The sequence below is a fragment of the Poecilia reticulata genome, chromosome 13 (assembly GCF_904066995.2).
Source record: "Poecilia reticulata chromosome 13, P_reticulata-male-v2, whole genome shotgun sequence".
In the NCBI taxonomy this organism is placed as follows: Eukaryota; Metazoa; Chordata; class Actinopteri; order Cyprinodontiformes; family Poeciliidae; genus Poecilia; species Poecilia reticulata.
The window spans coordinates 34,347,664-34,365,970 of record NC_088842.1 but is presented as its reverse complement, the minus strand read 5'-3'; the positions used below and the strand labels follow the sequence as shown (position 1 = coordinate 34,365,970).

Sequence of the window (18,307 nt, the reverse complement as noted above, 5' to 3'; positions counted from 1 at the left end):
ACGATCAGGGTTGGGAAACACTGCACTAACGCACACATTGAGGCACATTAGAGTTGGGAGCTAAAACTTTAACATTCATAGTTTTCAATTTTTTTATCCAGGGGCGTTCCCAATACTATGCAGTACAGGGCTGAGCTGCTGCTGTCATTAAAATGACATTAAAATATATATTTATTTTCCAGTAATGCAAAAATAAAATTACAATCTGATCCAATCAAGCTTCAGTCATATAGTTCTTAAAATTATGATGCTGGACCAAAGTGCAACCCATAAAAATGTGGAAAGATAAAATGCATGAAACAGAAAAGGCAGTCAATAAAACCTAAAATAAAATTACATATGTAGTTTAAGTCATGCACAAAATTTAGAAAAAACTAATATAAAACCATGCCATGCGGTGTCAAAGGTCAGGCCCATTACAAGAGGCATCATGGTTACTAGTTACTTGTAAAAATGTTACGCTTTATCCAATTCTAAAAGTAGAATAGGAGGGAGATTTTTGGTCATAATGCATTTATTAATGCAGGCCACTGCAAGTAGTGGTATTGGCTACAATAAGATTCAATAAGATTCCTTCTGTTGAGGAAGCTGAGCATGGGGACTCTGGGCTGGGCTCTCCAATCTCTGGGGACGAGGTCGCCGAGGTGGTCAAAAAGCTCCTCGGTGGCAGGGCCCCGGGGGTGGATGAGATCCGCCCGGAGTTCCTTAAGGCTCTGGATGTTGCGGGGTTGTGTTGGCTAACGCGACTCTGCAATATCGCATGGACATCGGGGGCAGTTCCCCTGGACTGGCAGACTGGGGTGGTGGTCCCCCTGTTTAAAAAGGGGGACCGGAGGGTGTGCTCCAATTACAGGGGGATCACACTCTTAAGCCTCCCTGGTAAGGTCTATTCAGGGGTCCTGGAGAGGAGGGTCCGTCGGATAGTCGAACCTCGGATTCAGGAAGAGCAGTGTGGTTTTCGTCCTGGTCGTGGAACACTGGACCAGCTCTACACCCTCAGCGGGGTCCTGGAGGGTGCATGGGAGTTCGCCCAACCAGTCTACATGTGTTTTGTGGACTTGGAGAAGGCGTTCGACCGTGTCCCTCGGGGGGCCCTGTGGGGGGTACTCCGGGAGTATGGGGTACCGGGCCCTTTGATACGGGCTGTCAGGTCCCTGTATGACCGCTGTCAGAGTCTGGTCCGCATTGCCGGCAGTAAGTCGGGCTCGTTTCCGGTGAGAGTTGGACTCCGCCAAGGCTGCCCTTTGTCACCGATTCTGTTCATTACTTTTATGGACAGAATTTCTTGGCGCAGCCGAGGTGTTGAGGGGATCCGTTTTGGTGGCCTTAGGATCGCATCTCTGCTTTTTGCGGATGATGTGGTCCTGTTGGCTTCATCGGAACGTGATCTGCAGCTCTCACTGGAGCGGTTCGCAGCCGAGTGTGAAGCGGCCCGGATGAGGCTCAGTGCCTCCAAATCCGAGGCCATGGTCTTGAGCCGGAAAAGGGTAGAGTGCCTTCTCCGGGTCAGGGGGGTCGTCCTGCCTCAAGTGGAGGAGTTTAAGTATCTGGGGATCTTGTTCACGAATGAGGGAAGAAGGGAACGGGAGATCGACAGGCGGATTGGGGCAGCGTCTACTGTGAAGCGGGCGCTGTACCCGTCCTTCGTGGTGAAGAGAGAGCTGAGCCAAAAAGCGAAGCTCTCGATTTACCGGTCGATCTACGTTCCCACCCTCATCTATGGTCATGAGCTTTGGGTCATGACCGAAAGAACGAGATCACGGGTACAAGCGGCCGAAATGAGTTTCCTCCGCAGGGTGGCTGGGCTCTCCCTTAGAGATAGGGTGAGAAGCTCGGTCATCCGGGAGGGACTCAGAGTAGAGCCGCTGCTCCTCCACGTTGAGAGGAGCCAGTTGAGGTGGCTCGGGCATCTGGTAAGGATGCCTCCTGGACGCCTCCCTGGTGAGGTGTTCCGGGCACGTCCCACCGGGAGGAGGCCTCGGGGAAGACCCAGGACACGCTGGAGGGATTACGTCTCTCGGCTGGCCTGGGAACGCCTTGGGATTCCCCCGGAGGAGCTGGAAGAAGTGGCTGGGGAGAGGGAAGTCTGGGCCTCCCTTCTGAAGCTGCTGCTCCCGCGACCCGACCCCGGATAAGCGGAAGAAAATGGATGGATGGATGAAGATTCAATAAGACAACTCTCAATTGTAAGTATATTTGTTTATTTAGTTGACAGCATCATTTTAACAGTTCTTGCATGAATTCCCCCTCCACCTCTCAAACAAAAAAGACAGGCATATTAAACAGAAGCTAAAATAATAAAAATTAAATGCAATTTTAACAGTGATTCGTAAACTAAACTATGCTCAAATTATTTACTCCCAAACAGAAATCAATAAAATTTTCTAAATTAATATAGAGCTGATTCAATACAAATATTTAGTCCATTTAATCCCATCACAGAGACACATTAAAGTCAATTATATACATTTCAATTTGCCTAATTAAAGAATAATACTTGGATTGAACAAAACATAACTGCAATGCACAGAAAATAGGACAAGCATACAGGTTCCCCTCCAGTGGATGTTGAGTTAGTTACAGTTTCGAAAACTGTAGTGACGACAGAGCTGCTGGTAGTTTGGGCAGGAGTTGAATTATGAAGGACATTTTTACTAACAGGAGCAAGTGGAGTTCCATGGCTGGTGTTGGTTGCAGCTACTTGTGTAGTTACAGGAGTGGTGTTGGTCACGAGAATTGGTGTCGTTACAGGAATGGTGTTGGTCACGAGAATTGGTGTAGTTAAAGGAGTAGTGTTGGTCACGAGAATTGGTGTCGTTACAGGAGTGGTGTTGGTAACGAGAATTGGTGTCATTACAGGAGTGGTGTTGGTCATGAGAATTGGTGTAGTTACGGGAGTGGTGTTGGTCACGAGAATTGGTGTTGTTACGGGAGTGGTGTTGGTCACGAGAATTGGTGTCATTACAGGAGTGGTGTTGGTCATGAGAATTGGTGTAGTTACGGGAGTGGTGTTGGTCACGAGAATTGGTGTTGTTACGGGAGTGGTGTTGGTCACGAGAATTGGTGTCATTACAGGAGTGGTGTTGGTCACGAGAATTGGTGTAGTTAAAGTAGTGGTGTTGGTCACGAGAATTGGTGTTGTTACGGGAGTGGTGTTGGTCACGAGAATTGGTGTTGTTACGGGAGTGGTGTTGGTCACGAGAATTGGTGTAGTTAAAGGAGTGGTGTTGGTCACGAGAATTGGTGTCGTTACAGGAGTGGTGTTGGTAACGAGAATTGGTGTCATTACAGGAGTGGTGTTGGTCATGAGAATTGGTGTAGTTAAAGGAGTGGTGTTGGTCACGAGAATTGGTGTTGTTACGGGAGTGGTGTTGGTCACGGGAATTGGTGTAGTTACAGGAGTGGTGTTGGTCACGAGAATTGGTGTCATTACAGGAGTGGTGTTGGTCACGAGAATTGGTGTCATTACAGGAGTGGTGTTGGTCACGAGAATTGGTGTCGTTACAGGAGTGTTGTTGGTAACGACAATTGGTGTCGTTACAGGAGTGGTGTTGGTCACAAGAATCGGTGTAGTTAAAGGAGTGGTGTTGGTCACGAGAATTGGTGTCGTTACAGGAGTGGTGTTGGTCACGACAACTGGTGTCGTTACAGGAGTGGTGTTGGTCACAAGAATTGGTGTAGTTAAAGGAGTAGTGTTGGTCACAACAATTGGTGTTGTTACAGGAGTGGTGTTGGTCACAAGAATTGGTGTAGTTAAAGGAGTGGTGTTGGTCACGAGAATTGATGTCATTTCAGGAGTGGTGTTGGTAATGAGAATTGGTGTCATTACAGGAGTGGTGTTGGTCATGAGAATTGGTGTAGTTAAAGGAATGGTGTTGGTCACGAGAATTGGTGTCGTTACAGGAGTGGTGTTGGTCACGAGAATTGGTGTCGTTACAAGAGTGGTGTTGGACACGAGAATTGGTGTAGTTACAGGAGTGGTGTTGGTCGTGAACATTGGCGTAGTTACAGGAGTGGTGTTGGTCACAAGAATTGGTGTAGTTACAGGAGTGGTGTTGGTCACGAGAATTGGTGTCGTTACAAGAGTGGTGTTGGACACGAGAATTGGTGTAGTTACAGGAGTGGTGTTGGTCGTGAACATTGGTGTAGTTACAGGAGTGGTGTTGGTCACAAGAATTGGTGTAGTTGAAGGAGTGGTGTTGGTCGTGAACATTGGTGTAGTTACAGGAGTGGTGTTGGTCACAAGAATTGGTGTAGTTGAAGGAGTGGTGTTGGTCGTGAACATTGGTGTAGTTACAGGAGTGGTGTTGGTCACAAGAATTGGTGTAGTTGCATGAGTGGTGTTGGTCACAAGAATTGGTGTAGTTACAGGAGTGGTGTTGGTCACGAGAATTGGTGTAGTTACAGGAGTGGTGTTGGTCACGAGAATTGGTGTAGTTGCAGGAGTGGTGTTGGTCGTGAACATTGGTGTAGTTACAGGAGTGGTGTTGGTCGTGAGAATTGGTGTAGTTGCAGGAGTGGTGTTGGTCACAAGAATTGGTGTAGTTGAAGGAGTGGTGTTGGTCACAAGAATTGGTGTAGTTGCAGGAGTGGTGTTGGTCACAAGAATTGGTGTAGTTACAGGAATGGTGGTGGTCACAAGAATTGGTGTAGTTACAGGAGTGGTGTTGGTCACGAGAATTGGTGTAGTTGCAGGAGTGGTGTTGGTCACAAGAATTGGTGTAGTTACAGGAGTGGTGTAGGACACGAGAATTGGTGTAGTTACAGGAATGGTGTTGGTCACAAGAATTGTTGTAGTTACAGGAGTGGTGTTGGTAACAAGAATTGGTGTAGTTGCAGGAGTGGTGGTGGTCACAAGAATTGGTGTAGTTTCAGGAGTGGTGTTGGTCACAAGAATTGGCGTAGTGTCAGGAGTGGTGTTGGTCACAAGAATTGGTGTAGTTACAGGAGTGGTTTTGGTCACAAGAATTGGTGTAGTTACAGGAGTGGTGTTGGTCACAAGAATTGGTGTAGTTGCAGGAGTGGTGTTGGTCGTGAGCGTTGGTGTAGTTACAGGAGTTGTGTTGGTCACAAGAATTGGTGTAGTTGCAGGAGTGGTGTTGGTCGTGAGTGTTGTAGTTACAGGAGTGGTGTTGGTCACAAGAATTGGTGTAGTTGCAGGAGTGGTGTTGGTCACAAGAATTGGTGTAGTTACAGGAGTGGTGTTGGTCACAAGAATTGGTGTAGTTGCAGGAGTGGTGTTGGTCGTGAGCGTTGTTGTAGTTACAGGAGTGGTGTTGGTCACAAGAATTGGTGTAGTTACAGGAGTGGTGTTGGTCACAAGAATTGGTGTAGTTGCAGGAGTGGTGTTGGTCGTGAGCGTTGGTGTAGTTACAGGAGTGGTGTTGGTCGTGAGCGTTGGTGTAGTTACAGGAGTGGTGTTGGTCACAAGAATTGGTGTAGTTGCAGGAGTGGTGTTGGTCGTGAGCGTTGGTGTAGTTACAGGAGTGGTGTTGGTCACAAGAATTGGTGTAGTTACAGGAGTGGTGTTGGACACAAGAATTGGTGTAGTTGCAGGTGTGGTGTTGGTCGTGAGCGTTGGTGTAGTTACAGGAGTGGTGTTGGTCGTGAGCGTTGGTGTAGTTACAGGAGTGGTGTTGGTCACAAGAATTGGTGTAGTTACAGGAGTGGTGTTGGACACAAGAATTGGTGTAGTTGCAGGAGTGGTGTTGGACATGAGAATTGGTGTAGTTGCAGGAGTGGTGTTGGTCTTGAGCATTAGTGGGACTACTGCTGTGTTGTTGGTGATAAGCATTGGTGTAAATGCAGAGGTGAAGTTGAGTACAGGAATGATTGTCGTTATGTGACTGACGTTAGTCACAAGTGAAGTTGTGCTACTTGGGGCAAGTGTAGTAAGGGCTACAACAGTTTCTGCACATGTACCCACATTTCCCACTCTGTCTACAGCAGCTAGCTGTACACTCCGTGAACAGCAGGTGGAGCTGTAAAAAACTATTGCTATATTCTCTCCCGCTTCTCCAACCACATTCCTGGTACTCAAAGTACCATTCCCTTGGCGGAGAGAAATGGTTTCAATTCCAGTCCCATTGATTCCATCTGTGAATTTAGCAAGAAGTTCCCACTGAACAGATGCACAGAGGAGAGGAGAGGCCGGACAAAAATCAGAAATTTCGACTACCTGGCACACTGGAGCAGACAGGTCAGTTACCTGGACAGAGGAGGAGGTAAACGAGGTTAAGGAAAAATAATTTTAAAAACCGATAACCCTCCAATTTGTTGTTGTATTCAAGACAAGTTGTGTGTTCAGAAATCAGATGCAAGTATCTGATTTCTGAACATTCCCAGCTGTATCACGTCTCACCTTGGTAGCTACTGAAAACCTGAGCACAACGTAGTTGATGTCAGTCTGAGCAGCGTTCTCAGCAACAATAGTGAGGGAAACATCTGTTCCTGAAGCAGCGCTATCTGTAGCTGTTAAGGTCCCCATGCCATTGGCTCGACCATCTGCACCGATGCTCACCAAGGAAGGCCATGCAGTGGCAAAGCCACGGTTGTTATTGGCTTGTATGGTGAATGTCCCAGTTTCCTTTGAGGATATGGTGAAAGATATGGAGATGCTGGAGCCAGGTTCGATGCTCTGGCGGTCAGCTTGAGCCTGGCATAAAGGAAAGGAAGAAAAATGTTTGGTTTTAAATCGTTGGAGTAATTCTGCTTAAAAATGGTAACTTGAATCATCTTTTGTTGTGGTAACCACAGTAATCAATTCGACCAATAATAGAACTGATTTCAATTAAATTAAATTCTAAAGTCTTGATCAAACATTGATTCAACTGATTCAACTTAATCAAATCACATCTGAAGTCAGCTCTATATTGTCCATTTTATGAAACTCCAGAGTAAAACGATGTATGTGCACATATATGTTATTTTATTTTGTCTTTTAGGAAATGTACTAAAAAAGTAACTAAACCAAACCTATTTTTCCAGTGCTATATGCCTAAAGCTTTCAGGCCAAAGACCACTTACCCCATTTAACAAACACTCATGAACCACCTAACTTGAAATTGTCCCCGCAATAACACAACATCTTAATATATACAACCTGAAATGTATAAGTCACTGTCTTTGTGTGAAGGGTGGTGCTGTTTCATAAGTGTGATTGGCCATAATAAAACCATGACAAGTTTTGGATTGTAAGGCTTCCAATGATAGAGAACACATGGAAGTCAAAAAAGCTCTTTAAGTGTTTAAGTGTTGTGTGCACTAAAAACATTTTAGGGCTATTTGTAATTTAGAAGCATAATAAAATAAAAATAGACTTGAGTAGAGTTGGAAAAAACAAACATTTTCTTTCAGTCAGTAGGTAGCCCAACATCCATCCATCCATCCATCCATCCATCCATCCATCCATCCATCCATCCATCCATCCATCCATCCATCCATCCATCCATCCATCCATCCATCCATCCATCCATCCATCCATCCATCCATCCATCCATCCATCCATCCATCCATCCATCCTTTTTCTTACACCCTTATCCCATTGGGGTGGTGAGGGGTGCTGGTGCCTCTCCAGATGTCAACGTCCGAGAGGTGGGGTGACCTCTCGGACGTTGACCCATCACATGTATCCCAACATAAATAATTTTATTTGAGATTTTCAGATGCAGTTAGTCAGCGTGGGGTGCAGCGGTGTTCACCGCCTCGTCACCATCACATCGCATTCAGACCTAGATCTGCATGCATAGGACATGCTATGTATCGTAATAGTGTTCAAAAACGAAAGCTCTGCATCTCACCCTGAGAAACTTTCCACTGAAATCTTCTGTTTTCTTGTGACCCAGTCTTAAGCCGTTTATCCATTACTATTTTTAAACACAGTACTTTGGTAAGCTAACTGTAGCGTTACACTTTTAGCTCAAGTCACGACAAATTAGCAGTTGTTTACATGCAGTATCCCGCGGACCACTAGGGGACGCTCACAGACCACCAGTGGTCTGGGAACCACAGTTTTGAGAAAACCGCCCTACAGGGAGTGTATCCTTTAGATAACCATGGTGTTAGTCCCTTCTTGTATATTTCACAGTGGTGGACACACCTTTCAGACCGGAGTGAACATAAAGGTACTGACGGTAACAGAGAGACTGGAGGTTCTGATCTGTGTGGAAGCCTGTCTCTGGAAGCTGGTTGGTGAGGAGGAAGAGTCCGTCTCCTGTCCTGTCAGCTGAACCAGGAAGCTCCCAGCCGGGACTTTACTGAACACCACCAGATAGTCGCTCTTTCCTATCGACTGTCCAAAAAACAAAACACAAAAACATGGTTCCTCATTCAGCTACCAATCTATTCAGAGTTTCCACCAAATTATGCATTAAAAACTGTATTATTTACATCCAGTAAAGTCTCTTTATTATGCTTTGTGTGTCTTATACATCAGAGAATTAGAGCCACTGAAAAGAAACAAAACTCTCAAGTTAATTTAATAATTTTAACTTTTTTCTCAGAAGTCGGACTTTAATCCTTTGAGATTAAAAGTCAGAATTTTGAGGAAAAAAGTCAGAATATATTTTGTTCTCGTTGCCTTAATCCTCTTCTGTAATTTTACCAGATTTACCTACTTGAGGTATTCCAGATTAAGACTGTTTCCTGCTGAATTGATATTTAATTTCTGTGATTTTACTGCAGCCTGAAAGGAGTTTGGTCATAATCTGGAGTTAATCTCTTGAAGACGTGAATTGATCTACAAAGAGAACGTTGCATACCTGGACTGATCCATTGACTTGTGTCGATCTGGAGAAGTCGAACAGAGTGACGTCTCTGACTGTAGCTGTGTCACTTCCTGTGACGGTGACCCACAGAGTGACGTTACTGCCTAACGATGAGAGAAGAGACGAAATCACTCAGAGAGTTTACAGAGGTGCCCAAACTGAAATACAACAAATAAAGTAATTTGATTGTTTTTTTTTGTTTGTTTTGTAGATGTTATTCACTGTAGATCTGAAGATTGGAAAAGTTTTGCATGTTTGCTGCATTAATTAAACCTTCGGATCGACTCGCTGCCTCAGCTTATCTGGGTCCAGTTAACAAACACACAACACGACAGCATCTAGTTTTCAAATTATTTTCAAGTTGTTTGAACAAATTATAAAATCAAAATTTGGGTCACTTTCTTTCAAAATGTTTTCTAAATTTAGCAAAGTTTAATCAATTAAATAAAAGCTGATTTAGGTGCAGCCATGTTGGTTTTTCAGCAAAAAATCCTGGATAGATGTGGTTCTACTTATTATAAAAGTTGTGTTGTAAAGAGACGAATACTTTGTGTTGTCCGCAATATTTTCCATTGTAGGAAAATTATGTTGGGAATAATAAAAATTAAATCTTGAACTGCAGTTAGGGGCCCAAAAAAACAGTCCAAGGACCACAAATGGCCCCCGGGCCACACCTTTGACACCCCTGGTTTAGGATAAGACCATTCCAACAAACTTTAAAAATAATCATGCAGGTGATCGTTCTGAGAAAATGAAGTGAGTATTGAGAATGGAGGCTTAGCCAACACAGGTGATGAGTTTTAAATTCTGAGTTTCATTTGAATGCCACTGAGATCAGAGACCGAGTCGCTTCAGGAGCGTTAATGTCTGAGAACAGAGACCGAGTCGCTTCAGGAGCGTTAATGTCTGAGAACAGAGACCGAGTCGCTTCAGGAGACCGAGTCGCTTCAGGAGCGTTAATGTCTGAGATCAGAGACCGAGTCGCTTCAGGAGACCGAGTCGCTTCAGGAGCGTTAATGTCTGAGATCAGAGACCGAGTCGCTTCAGGAGCGTTAATGTCTGAGATCAGAGACCGAGTCGCTTCAGGAACGTTAATGTCTGAGATCAGAGACCGAGTCGCTTCAGGAGACCGAGTCGCTTCAGGAGCGTTAATGTCTGAGATCAGAGACCGAGTCGCTTCAGGAGCGTTAATGTCTGAGATCAGAGACCGAGTCGCTTCAGGAGCGTTAATGTCTGAGATCAGAGACCGAGTCGCTTCAGGAGCGTTAATGTCTGAGAACAGAGACCGAGTCGCTTCAGGAGCGTTAATGTCTGAGATCAGAGACCGAGTCGCTTCAGGAGCGTTAATGTCTGAGATCAGAGACCGAGTCGCTTCAGGAACGTTAATGTCTGAGATCAGAGACCGAGTCGCTTCAGGAGCGTTAATGTCTGAGGTCAGAGACCGAGTCGCTTCAGGAGCGTTAATGTCTGATATTTTGGGTTCTGACCTGTGGAGGGACGTCCTGCCATGGGAATGACGCTGCCGTTGGTGCCCTCTTGTGGCTCAACGAGGTTGTAGACAAAGTTCAAGGAACTTCGACCTAATGCATTCACACAAAAAGAAAAAAAAATCTCACATTGGGAAAAAAATAAAGATTTAAAGCCTCTTAGCAGACCTTTATTTCTTCACCTGTGACCTTGACTGTGTAGGCGGTGCTGGACTTGATGGTGATCGCCCACTGTCCTGCCTGGATCTCAGGGTTCAGGCTTAACACCCACAGGGTTCCTGCTGTAGAAATCAATCCCAGGGAGCCTCTGGACTCACTGGAGCGCTGAGAAACTCCTGCAAGTTACAATAAATGTCAACAAATGTAGCTGCTCATATAAGCAGAAGAAGTGAATAAGTCAGAACTGCCTAAAAAAGTTAGTTGTAATTTAGGTGTGTTTTATTTCAAGTGTGCTAAGATATTTTGGTAACATCTTGTTAGAAGGCCTGGAGACTGATGTCACCTGAACATGAAGGAATTTTCATGAAAGTTAAAAGTATTGGGAAAATGTTTACTCAAGTCCTGAGTAACTATAATTAATTAATCAATCATCTAATATTTAAGAATTACATAATCAGTACCAGAATATAAAGTTAAGTTTTTGGTGTCTTAAAGACCAAAAGGACTCATATAAATATAATTACAAAACGACAAAATCAGGCAAACATTTTTCTGAATCAGTTTCTTTCAATAAAAACTTTATTGAAACTGCAGGTCTGAGTCTGTCTGGTGGATTTTTGGTTGAAACACGTTTGTTTTTCATTCAGTGGGAAGAAAATCCAGAAATTTCACTGAAGAATAGAAAGAAAAAGTAAAAAGCACAGCGCAGTAAAAACCCTAAATACTCCTAAAAGTACATTTTTCCAAGTAAATGTATCCAGTTACTACCCAGCTCTGCCAGAGATGCACATCCCTTCAGATAAAGATAAAACACTTGGTAACACTTTGTGTTATTACAACAGGCCACCAACAGATGGAGCCGTACTCGGTCAAAAGCAGATGGTATTGAACTGAACCTGTTGAGCTTGTTAGAGTGAAGGTGAGAGATGAGTCTCCGGTGATGTAAATCAGGATGTAGCTCAGAGTCGTGTCAACGAGGAAGGTAAAATTTCTCGGCGTGCCGGGATCCACCACCGCCTGGAGAACGGTGACCTGGAGGAGAACGGGAAGGAAACCTGCTGCGCCGATGAAAAACAAAGCAGCAAACGACATGGAGACTTGTTGGTTCCTCCATATCCAAGGTTCAGACTCAGAGTCTCACCACAGCTCCGACTGATAAAGGCTTTATAACAGTAGTTGCCACAGAAATCTGGGACTTGCTGATTTCAATGGCCAGACCTCCAGATGCCTGGGCCAGATCCAGATACAGCTGGTTGGAAGGAACTACAGCTCTTCTGCGACGTCTGGCAAAAACATTGGTCAGGATAGGAAACACCTGGAAGAAAAGAAGGATTAATAAACACCAGCCATAAATAATGTGTGCATTTTCAACAAAGCGAAGCAGAAAGAAGGAAACAAACAAATCACTTCCTGATCTCAAACTGAGGTCTATCAGTCTGGATTATAGAACAATTTCTAAGACTTTCCTGGAACAACATCTCAATGTCTGCAGGCGTCACTGTTGACCCCGAACAACCCGATCTGAAACTGACAAACATGCATCCTGATGATTCTCAACACTTTTGGGACAAAATGGACCTTTCTGGAAAGTGAGTGTCTCAATACATCTGATGGGAAAAATTTAGGATGTTTCCCTCCTGATAGTCCAGTCGACTGGGTTCTATTGGGACCAGAACATCTGCTCCACCTCCAGCTGCTGTGGTTCTTTCTCTCTGCTCTGAGTCAAACCAACCTGTTCCCCTCCTGGCCTGTGGGGGCGCTGCACCAAGAACCACTAAAGGAAACGATACAAAAACCTCTGAAGACACTGAGAGCAACTTCCTTCTTCACCAGATGGAAACAAGATGGAGGCATCAGATTTTAGCGTTTGGATGATTTCTCTTTAGTCTTTGGCTAAAAACCAGGAGACATTTCTCCCGCTGACGCTTGGCTAGCACATTTGTTTTGTTTATTTTTACCCAGAATGCCCTCTGCTGCAGTCCACTTCTTGCTTTTGGAGCGGTCTCCGGTCCGCTTGGCATTCAAATCAAACCAGAGTTCACTTCAACAGAACCCAGACTGAGGTTTGGAGGACCAGAGTTAGCTTAGCATTCACACCTCAACTGATGTTGATTAGGGTCCTAGTCAAAGTTTAAACTCTGATTAAGATTCTGTGGAATGATGTCAAACATGCTAAAAAAAATGTGTTTGAATTAAATCAGTTCTGCAAACCAGAGTGGGTCAAAGCTCCTCCACTGAGACATTAAAGCCTCACTGCCAGGTATTAGCTGCTGTTGCTATGTAACGGTTAGCAACAGCAGCTAATACCTGAACAGGTTCAGGTAGAGCTGGGTGATACGGACAAAAAAATCTACAAATTTTCTGTATTAAGTAGTTTTGATAATTATGCCAATTTGGTTTATATTTCAATGAAACTTAAATAACAAATCCACATAAGTATAACATTATTGTTGTTGTTTAATTATCTTAAATGAGTTGTAGGAACTGGAAAACTGGAAAATAATGCAATTAAAGTTCCTACTGGCCATTAGGCCTCATCTGTTGCCTGCCATTGAATCTTAATGTGTGGATTCATCTGTATTTTACCTTAGACTTTGTGGTCTCTATCAGAGCAGTCACAGCATTTTTCAGAGTCGCGTCTTTGGCGGGAGCATCAGTGAACAAAAAAATAAAGGAAGAAGGAGGAGCTTCTGTCAGGGCAAGCTGTCAGAAAGACAAGAATCATTATTTACAGGACATGTAGAGACCGAAATTTTACCCTCCAGTAGCACAAATTCAGCTTACTTTTATTTGAGTAACAATGAGAAAAGTGAGAAAAATCACTTTTCTTATGAGTAACTGATTCAATTATCATTAATACTTAAACATTATACAGTTATCTATTATTATTATTTAAGAAATATAAAATTATCAGATGGACCAAAGTATAAATGAAAACTTTGGTATTTTAAAGACAAAAATGTCAATAATTCATATAAGTACCAAAAAAATTAAACAAAAAAAATTTAAACTTTTCAAAATCAGTTTCTGTGAAAAAATTTTTTTACATTCACTGTTTTCCCTTCAGTCTGTTTCATTTTCCAGAACTTCTCCTGCCTTCGACAAGATTCTCTTATTTAGGAAAGATCTCAATAATTCAATTACTTTCTAACGAGTTCTTGCTAAGATTAATTATCGCAAGTATCAGAGATTTGATCCACTGAAATGTTAGTGGATCAAATCTCGTTGGTCCGATCGTGATCCAGACCTCACGGGTCAGAACCCAGACAGACCGGCAAACCGAGAACTTCACTGTTTGGCTGAGTGGAAACGTTTTGGATACATGTGCAGTTGGGTTTTTGGAGATGCTTTTGATGGAGGCTGTTAAAATCCCGTGTTGACTCACTCTCAGTCCAGACATGCTCATCTCCGGTAAGTCTCCACCTCCATTAGGAGTCAGGCTGTTTATCTTGGTCTTCATTTCAGCTGCATCAGTTGTTCTCGTCACTGGACCATATTCTGCAGAGGAGGTAGAACTGTGAACTCTCCAAAATGAAGCTGATTTTTAAAAAAATATTTTTTAAAGTAATTTCTGTGATTATATTAACAGAAACACAAAATTTCATTATAAAATTGTGATTTTTTTAAACAATAATATATTTTTAATCAGGTAGAAATCATCCTTTATGCGGGCCAAAATAAAAAATGAATTGCTCTTGGGGTCCCCCTAGTGGCCGGTGATCTGAACTGCCGTGCAATGTACCAATCGCGTCCAAACCTCCAAATCACCGATAGAAGATAAATTTGCAAATCAATGTCCCAAAACAGACAGAGACAGAGAAAAGAATGAGGGAGAATAGAAAAAGCAAAGCTAAAGGTTTGCTTTCATGTCTCTTGGTAATGCAATGTTTATCAAAAAGACTCGTGGAGCTGCTAACAGAACATTAGCTTGATATCAACCCTATCAAACATCATCAACCAAACATTTATGCTAGCGTCTTTGTGTTAGTGTGAAACTGAGTTTTAACTTTAAATAAGTTGATTCTTGTGGTTGGCCCTAAATGTTTCTGAATGTTTTTGGCTTCATAACGTTTGGTAACAATAATTAAAACTTCTCAACGTTTGATCTAGTGAAATGGTTCTACATCAAGCTACATGGCTACTGCGCCTTGCTAATGACCTAATAATTCTATTCAGGTGTGGTGCAGCAGAGGCTCATCTAAAAGTTGCAGCACGCCGGCCCTCCAGGACTGGAGTTTGTTAATTTGTGTGGATGAAACAAACATTATTTTCACAACAACATATAAGTTAAAGGAAACTAATCCAATTGAAAGGTTATGAAGGCTCAGAATCAGCCCAGTACTGGTTCACTCACCAATACCTAAAAACATAATTTAGTTTCAAGCTATTTGAATTACACCTAAGATAAATTGATTTAATAAAGGGTGTCATGAATATGATTGCATGTATTCCATATTTAATCCAGTGCATTCTATCTTTTGTTGCTCTTATTACCAGTAGATGATTCAGGCATATAGCATAATGTAAACAAGACTATCAGAGATGCAACAAGTTTATAGCAGGTGTGTGAACTATCTAATCATCTGACTGTTGATTGCAGCCATCCACATTATTATCAGAAATAGAGGGGAGACTTGAATGCAAACCTGGGAATAAATTAAAACTGTAATTTTTCCTCTGCTGGTTGGATACCTGGATCATTGAAAGGGACCAAAATGTATTCGAAGGGCTCAATCGGTGTTCCTCTTCTTTCATCTATGATTGTAGCAGTGACTGTTTTGACATAATTTATGTCATAACCCATACTACCCGTGGTGTCCACCACAAAAACCAGCGCAGGTGCTTGTGAGATGTCCATCAGTCTGTGGGGACACAGGAACCAATCAGGTTTCATATGTGGACGCTGGGACACAGCAGACTTCGCTGCGTTTCCTACCTCAGGAATGTTCTGTCTCCGATAGCGACTCTAATGTCCTCCAACAGGTCCACTGTGGCGTCCACGGCCAGGTCCGCCGCTTTTCGGTGCAGGTGCCCGTGAGAAGATGAGTCTGTGTCCTTGTTGATACCGCCGGTTGGCTCGGTTCTGCTCGTCTGGTCATAGATACCACCGTGGCTGCACTTGCCTTTAGAAAATACACATAAATTCAGATCAGTAAGAGTTACGGAGAATCTGGTGAAACGAGGCGACCATCAGTCAAATGATCACCACCAGCAGGAAATGAGGGTCAACTCAGACAATGGGACAAATATGTCGGTGTGTGTCTGTGTGTGTTTCTTCCACTCCACATCTCAATTGCGGCTCTTACAGTCATAATATTTGGAAATGTTCCAGGGTTGGTGGAGTAATGTCCTCATAAGTCACATAAAACAATGTCCCCATAAGTTACATAAAAATCAGATACCAAAATATAGCTAACTAAAATCTCAGTAGATGAATGTTTTCCTGGAAGTGTGGATGGAAAAACATTTGATTCTCTGGCCTCTAGAAGCTTTGGAAGGGTGTGTACCCATTTGTCCTGTTTCTGTCATGTGTCCTTATATTTCATGAAAACATGTTTGTGTGTGTGTGTGTGTGTGTGTTTCTTCCACTCCACATCTCAGTTATGCCCCTTACAGTCATAATATTTGGAAATGTTCAGAAGAATCTGTTAGTTTTTTCCAGAGGAATTAAAGTTTCTACCTGCAGGTTTTGCTGGAGATTCAGCGCTGTAGTAGCCTGAGGTGAGAAGTCCGTTCTCCAGGACTGCAGGCAGTATGTTGTCTTTGCAGCTCAGTCCAGCACAGCTCCTACAGGTTGGAACATCAGGACCTGATGCATTCAGAATGCTGGTTACTTATCATGTTCTTCACTTTAATAGAAGAGTTGTTAAACCTCCAGGTCTGTTGCTTTAGATTCCCTGCAGCGTTTTACCTGCCAGGTTCTCCAGAGGCTGATCTGGCCTGATCAAAGCGCTGTAAGGAGCGGCTCTTCCCAACTCCACCCAGTTACTGTGGCTGTAAAAGTCCTAAAGACGGAAAAACAAATGAAAATATTAACAATGTTGTTAAAAGTATCTTGGTTTCAAAGACAGAGGATTCTGTCGTTCCCAAGCCTCACCTGGAGTGTGTGGCAGATTCTTCCAAGAGTGTTTCTGGCTGACTGGAAGTTTTGCTCCCTCACAGAAGCTTTTAGAGCCGACAATCCTGAAGGATCGACAAAAGATTCATGAAAACTAAAGGAAAGGCGTAGAACAGATGCAACGTCCCTGAAGCCATTTGGCGTCACGAACTGGATTAAGTTTCAGTGAAGAAGTTCTGTCTGCCTCACTATGAGCGTTTATCGTTGCTTCTTTCACACCGTGAATAATACGGATTACTCACACTGAAATATCTCCAACCCTTATCTCTGTTAATCACATTTCTCTGATTAACTGTGTGCTGCAGTTCTACCTTGAGTGATGAGACCCCTGCCGGTGAGGAAGGCCTCGTTGTGGAAGTGGAAGGCCGGGTCTGGTGTCAGCAGGGCGTCGCTGCTGTCGTGAACGCTGTTGATCGCAGCTTGGAACATCTCGCTGGAGACGGGGAAGTCGGGCAGCGGGACAGAGCAGGCCATTTGCACTTTGTTAACCGACAGTGTGTCGGTTATCTGGGGGCAAAAGTGAAACTCAGACCATGTTGAGGATGTTCGAGCAGCAGAAGACCACTTCCAGGTCAGTCACCTCCAAAGTGAAGCTTCTGCCCCCTGCAGCAGCAACGTCCCGGCAAACCTCGGCTGTTTTCCTCAGAATCGCGATCTCGGTGATGTCACGATGACTCAGCGTCCAGAAGAAGAAGGAGTTCGGCATGAAGCTCTGAGCAAAGCCTGGGAGGCTGAGAAGCAACGCAGCCAGAAGGCGCAGAGAGGCTCCGACTGCCATGGTGGAACTGCAACGACCACAAACTTTATCTGTTCCAGCTGCTGCAGCAAACAGGACATGGAGGCAGCTTCATGCGGAAAATAATGTTCTTTCTAAAAATTACAAACTGCAGTTTTAAGAACCTCCAATCAGTTAATAAAAAATTATATTTAGTATTTTTTAATAAATATCTGGAGGATATTGTCACCTTATAAACCCAGCGTTTCTGTTTAATACGTTAAAAATCATGTTTAATCATAATAAAGCTACAAACACTGGAAAGAAATGGTTCTGTGCCTTTAAAGTCTGGATTATTCAGAAAAAATTCTGCTGGACATTAAAACATCGTTTTGGCTTCAAGGGAAACCGTTTTTATTTTCTAAAGCTTCTCAAACATGTAAAGGAAACAAACAGCTGCTGGAAACCAAATGATGAATTAATGTTTCCGAACTGATGAGTCTCTGGTGAAAACATGAAAGTGAAGCCAAAGTTAAATCAGGTTATCAGTTAATCTCCAAAGAAAATTAATCTAAGGAAAATGATCAGAACTGTGTGTGAAGGTGTGACTAAATGTTGTCATTTGGTGAATAATGACACTTTTAATGCAACTTTTTAAATGTCATTATTCACCAAAGACAACAGTCACAGAAACTTCATGCTTCTGATGCAAAAACACAAAATCTGATCAAGTTTTCTGCTCTGGTTTCTTTAATTAAGACAAAAATAACTGAACCGTAAATCAGCAAGACAGAAACTTGTTCTGAGTCAATGATTCTGGATCATTGGTGAAAAAGTTCTGGTTCTTTTGGCAGATAAATACATTTTTGTCATGTTATAAGTAAACTAATCTGCTAATCAATCAATATCAATTATTATTTACTTTGTAAAATCTCCTATATTTTGCTGATAAGTTACTTTTTGCAGCAGAAACCAGACCAGAAAAACTTGATCAGATTGTTTTTTTTTTTTTGCAGTGTAATCAACTAAAGTGTTACAGGAAAATTAAACAGATAAAACCAAA

At 43.1% G+C, this 18,307-nt stretch overlaps 1 protein-coding gene across 1 annotated transcript; it reads right to left on the bottom strand.

Moving 5' to 3' along the window:
• Positions 1-4: 4 nt before the first annotated feature.
• LOC103475317 (uncharacterized) lies at positions 5-17,340 on the bottom strand. The gene is made up of 18 exons (XM_081614820.1): positions 17,110-17,340; positions 16,841-17,036; positions 16,509-16,594; positions 16,323-16,416; positions 16,092-16,220; positions 15,348-15,534; positions 15,104-15,273; positions 13,797-13,909; positions 12,998-13,114; positions 11,553-11,726; positions 11,308-11,443; positions 10,435-10,587; positions 10,253-10,345; positions 8,760-8,869; positions 8,132-8,290; positions 6,362-6,655; positions 2,660-6,208; positions 5-25 (listed from the first exon to the last, which is right to left on the bottom strand). Exons 1-18 carry the CDS (start codon positions 17,305-17,307, stop codon positions 5-7), a joined length of 5,979 nt encoding a protein of 1,992 aa, XP_081470946.1. The 5' UTR covers positions 17,308-17,340.
• Between the last annotated feature and the right edge of the window lie 967 nt (positions 17,341-18,307).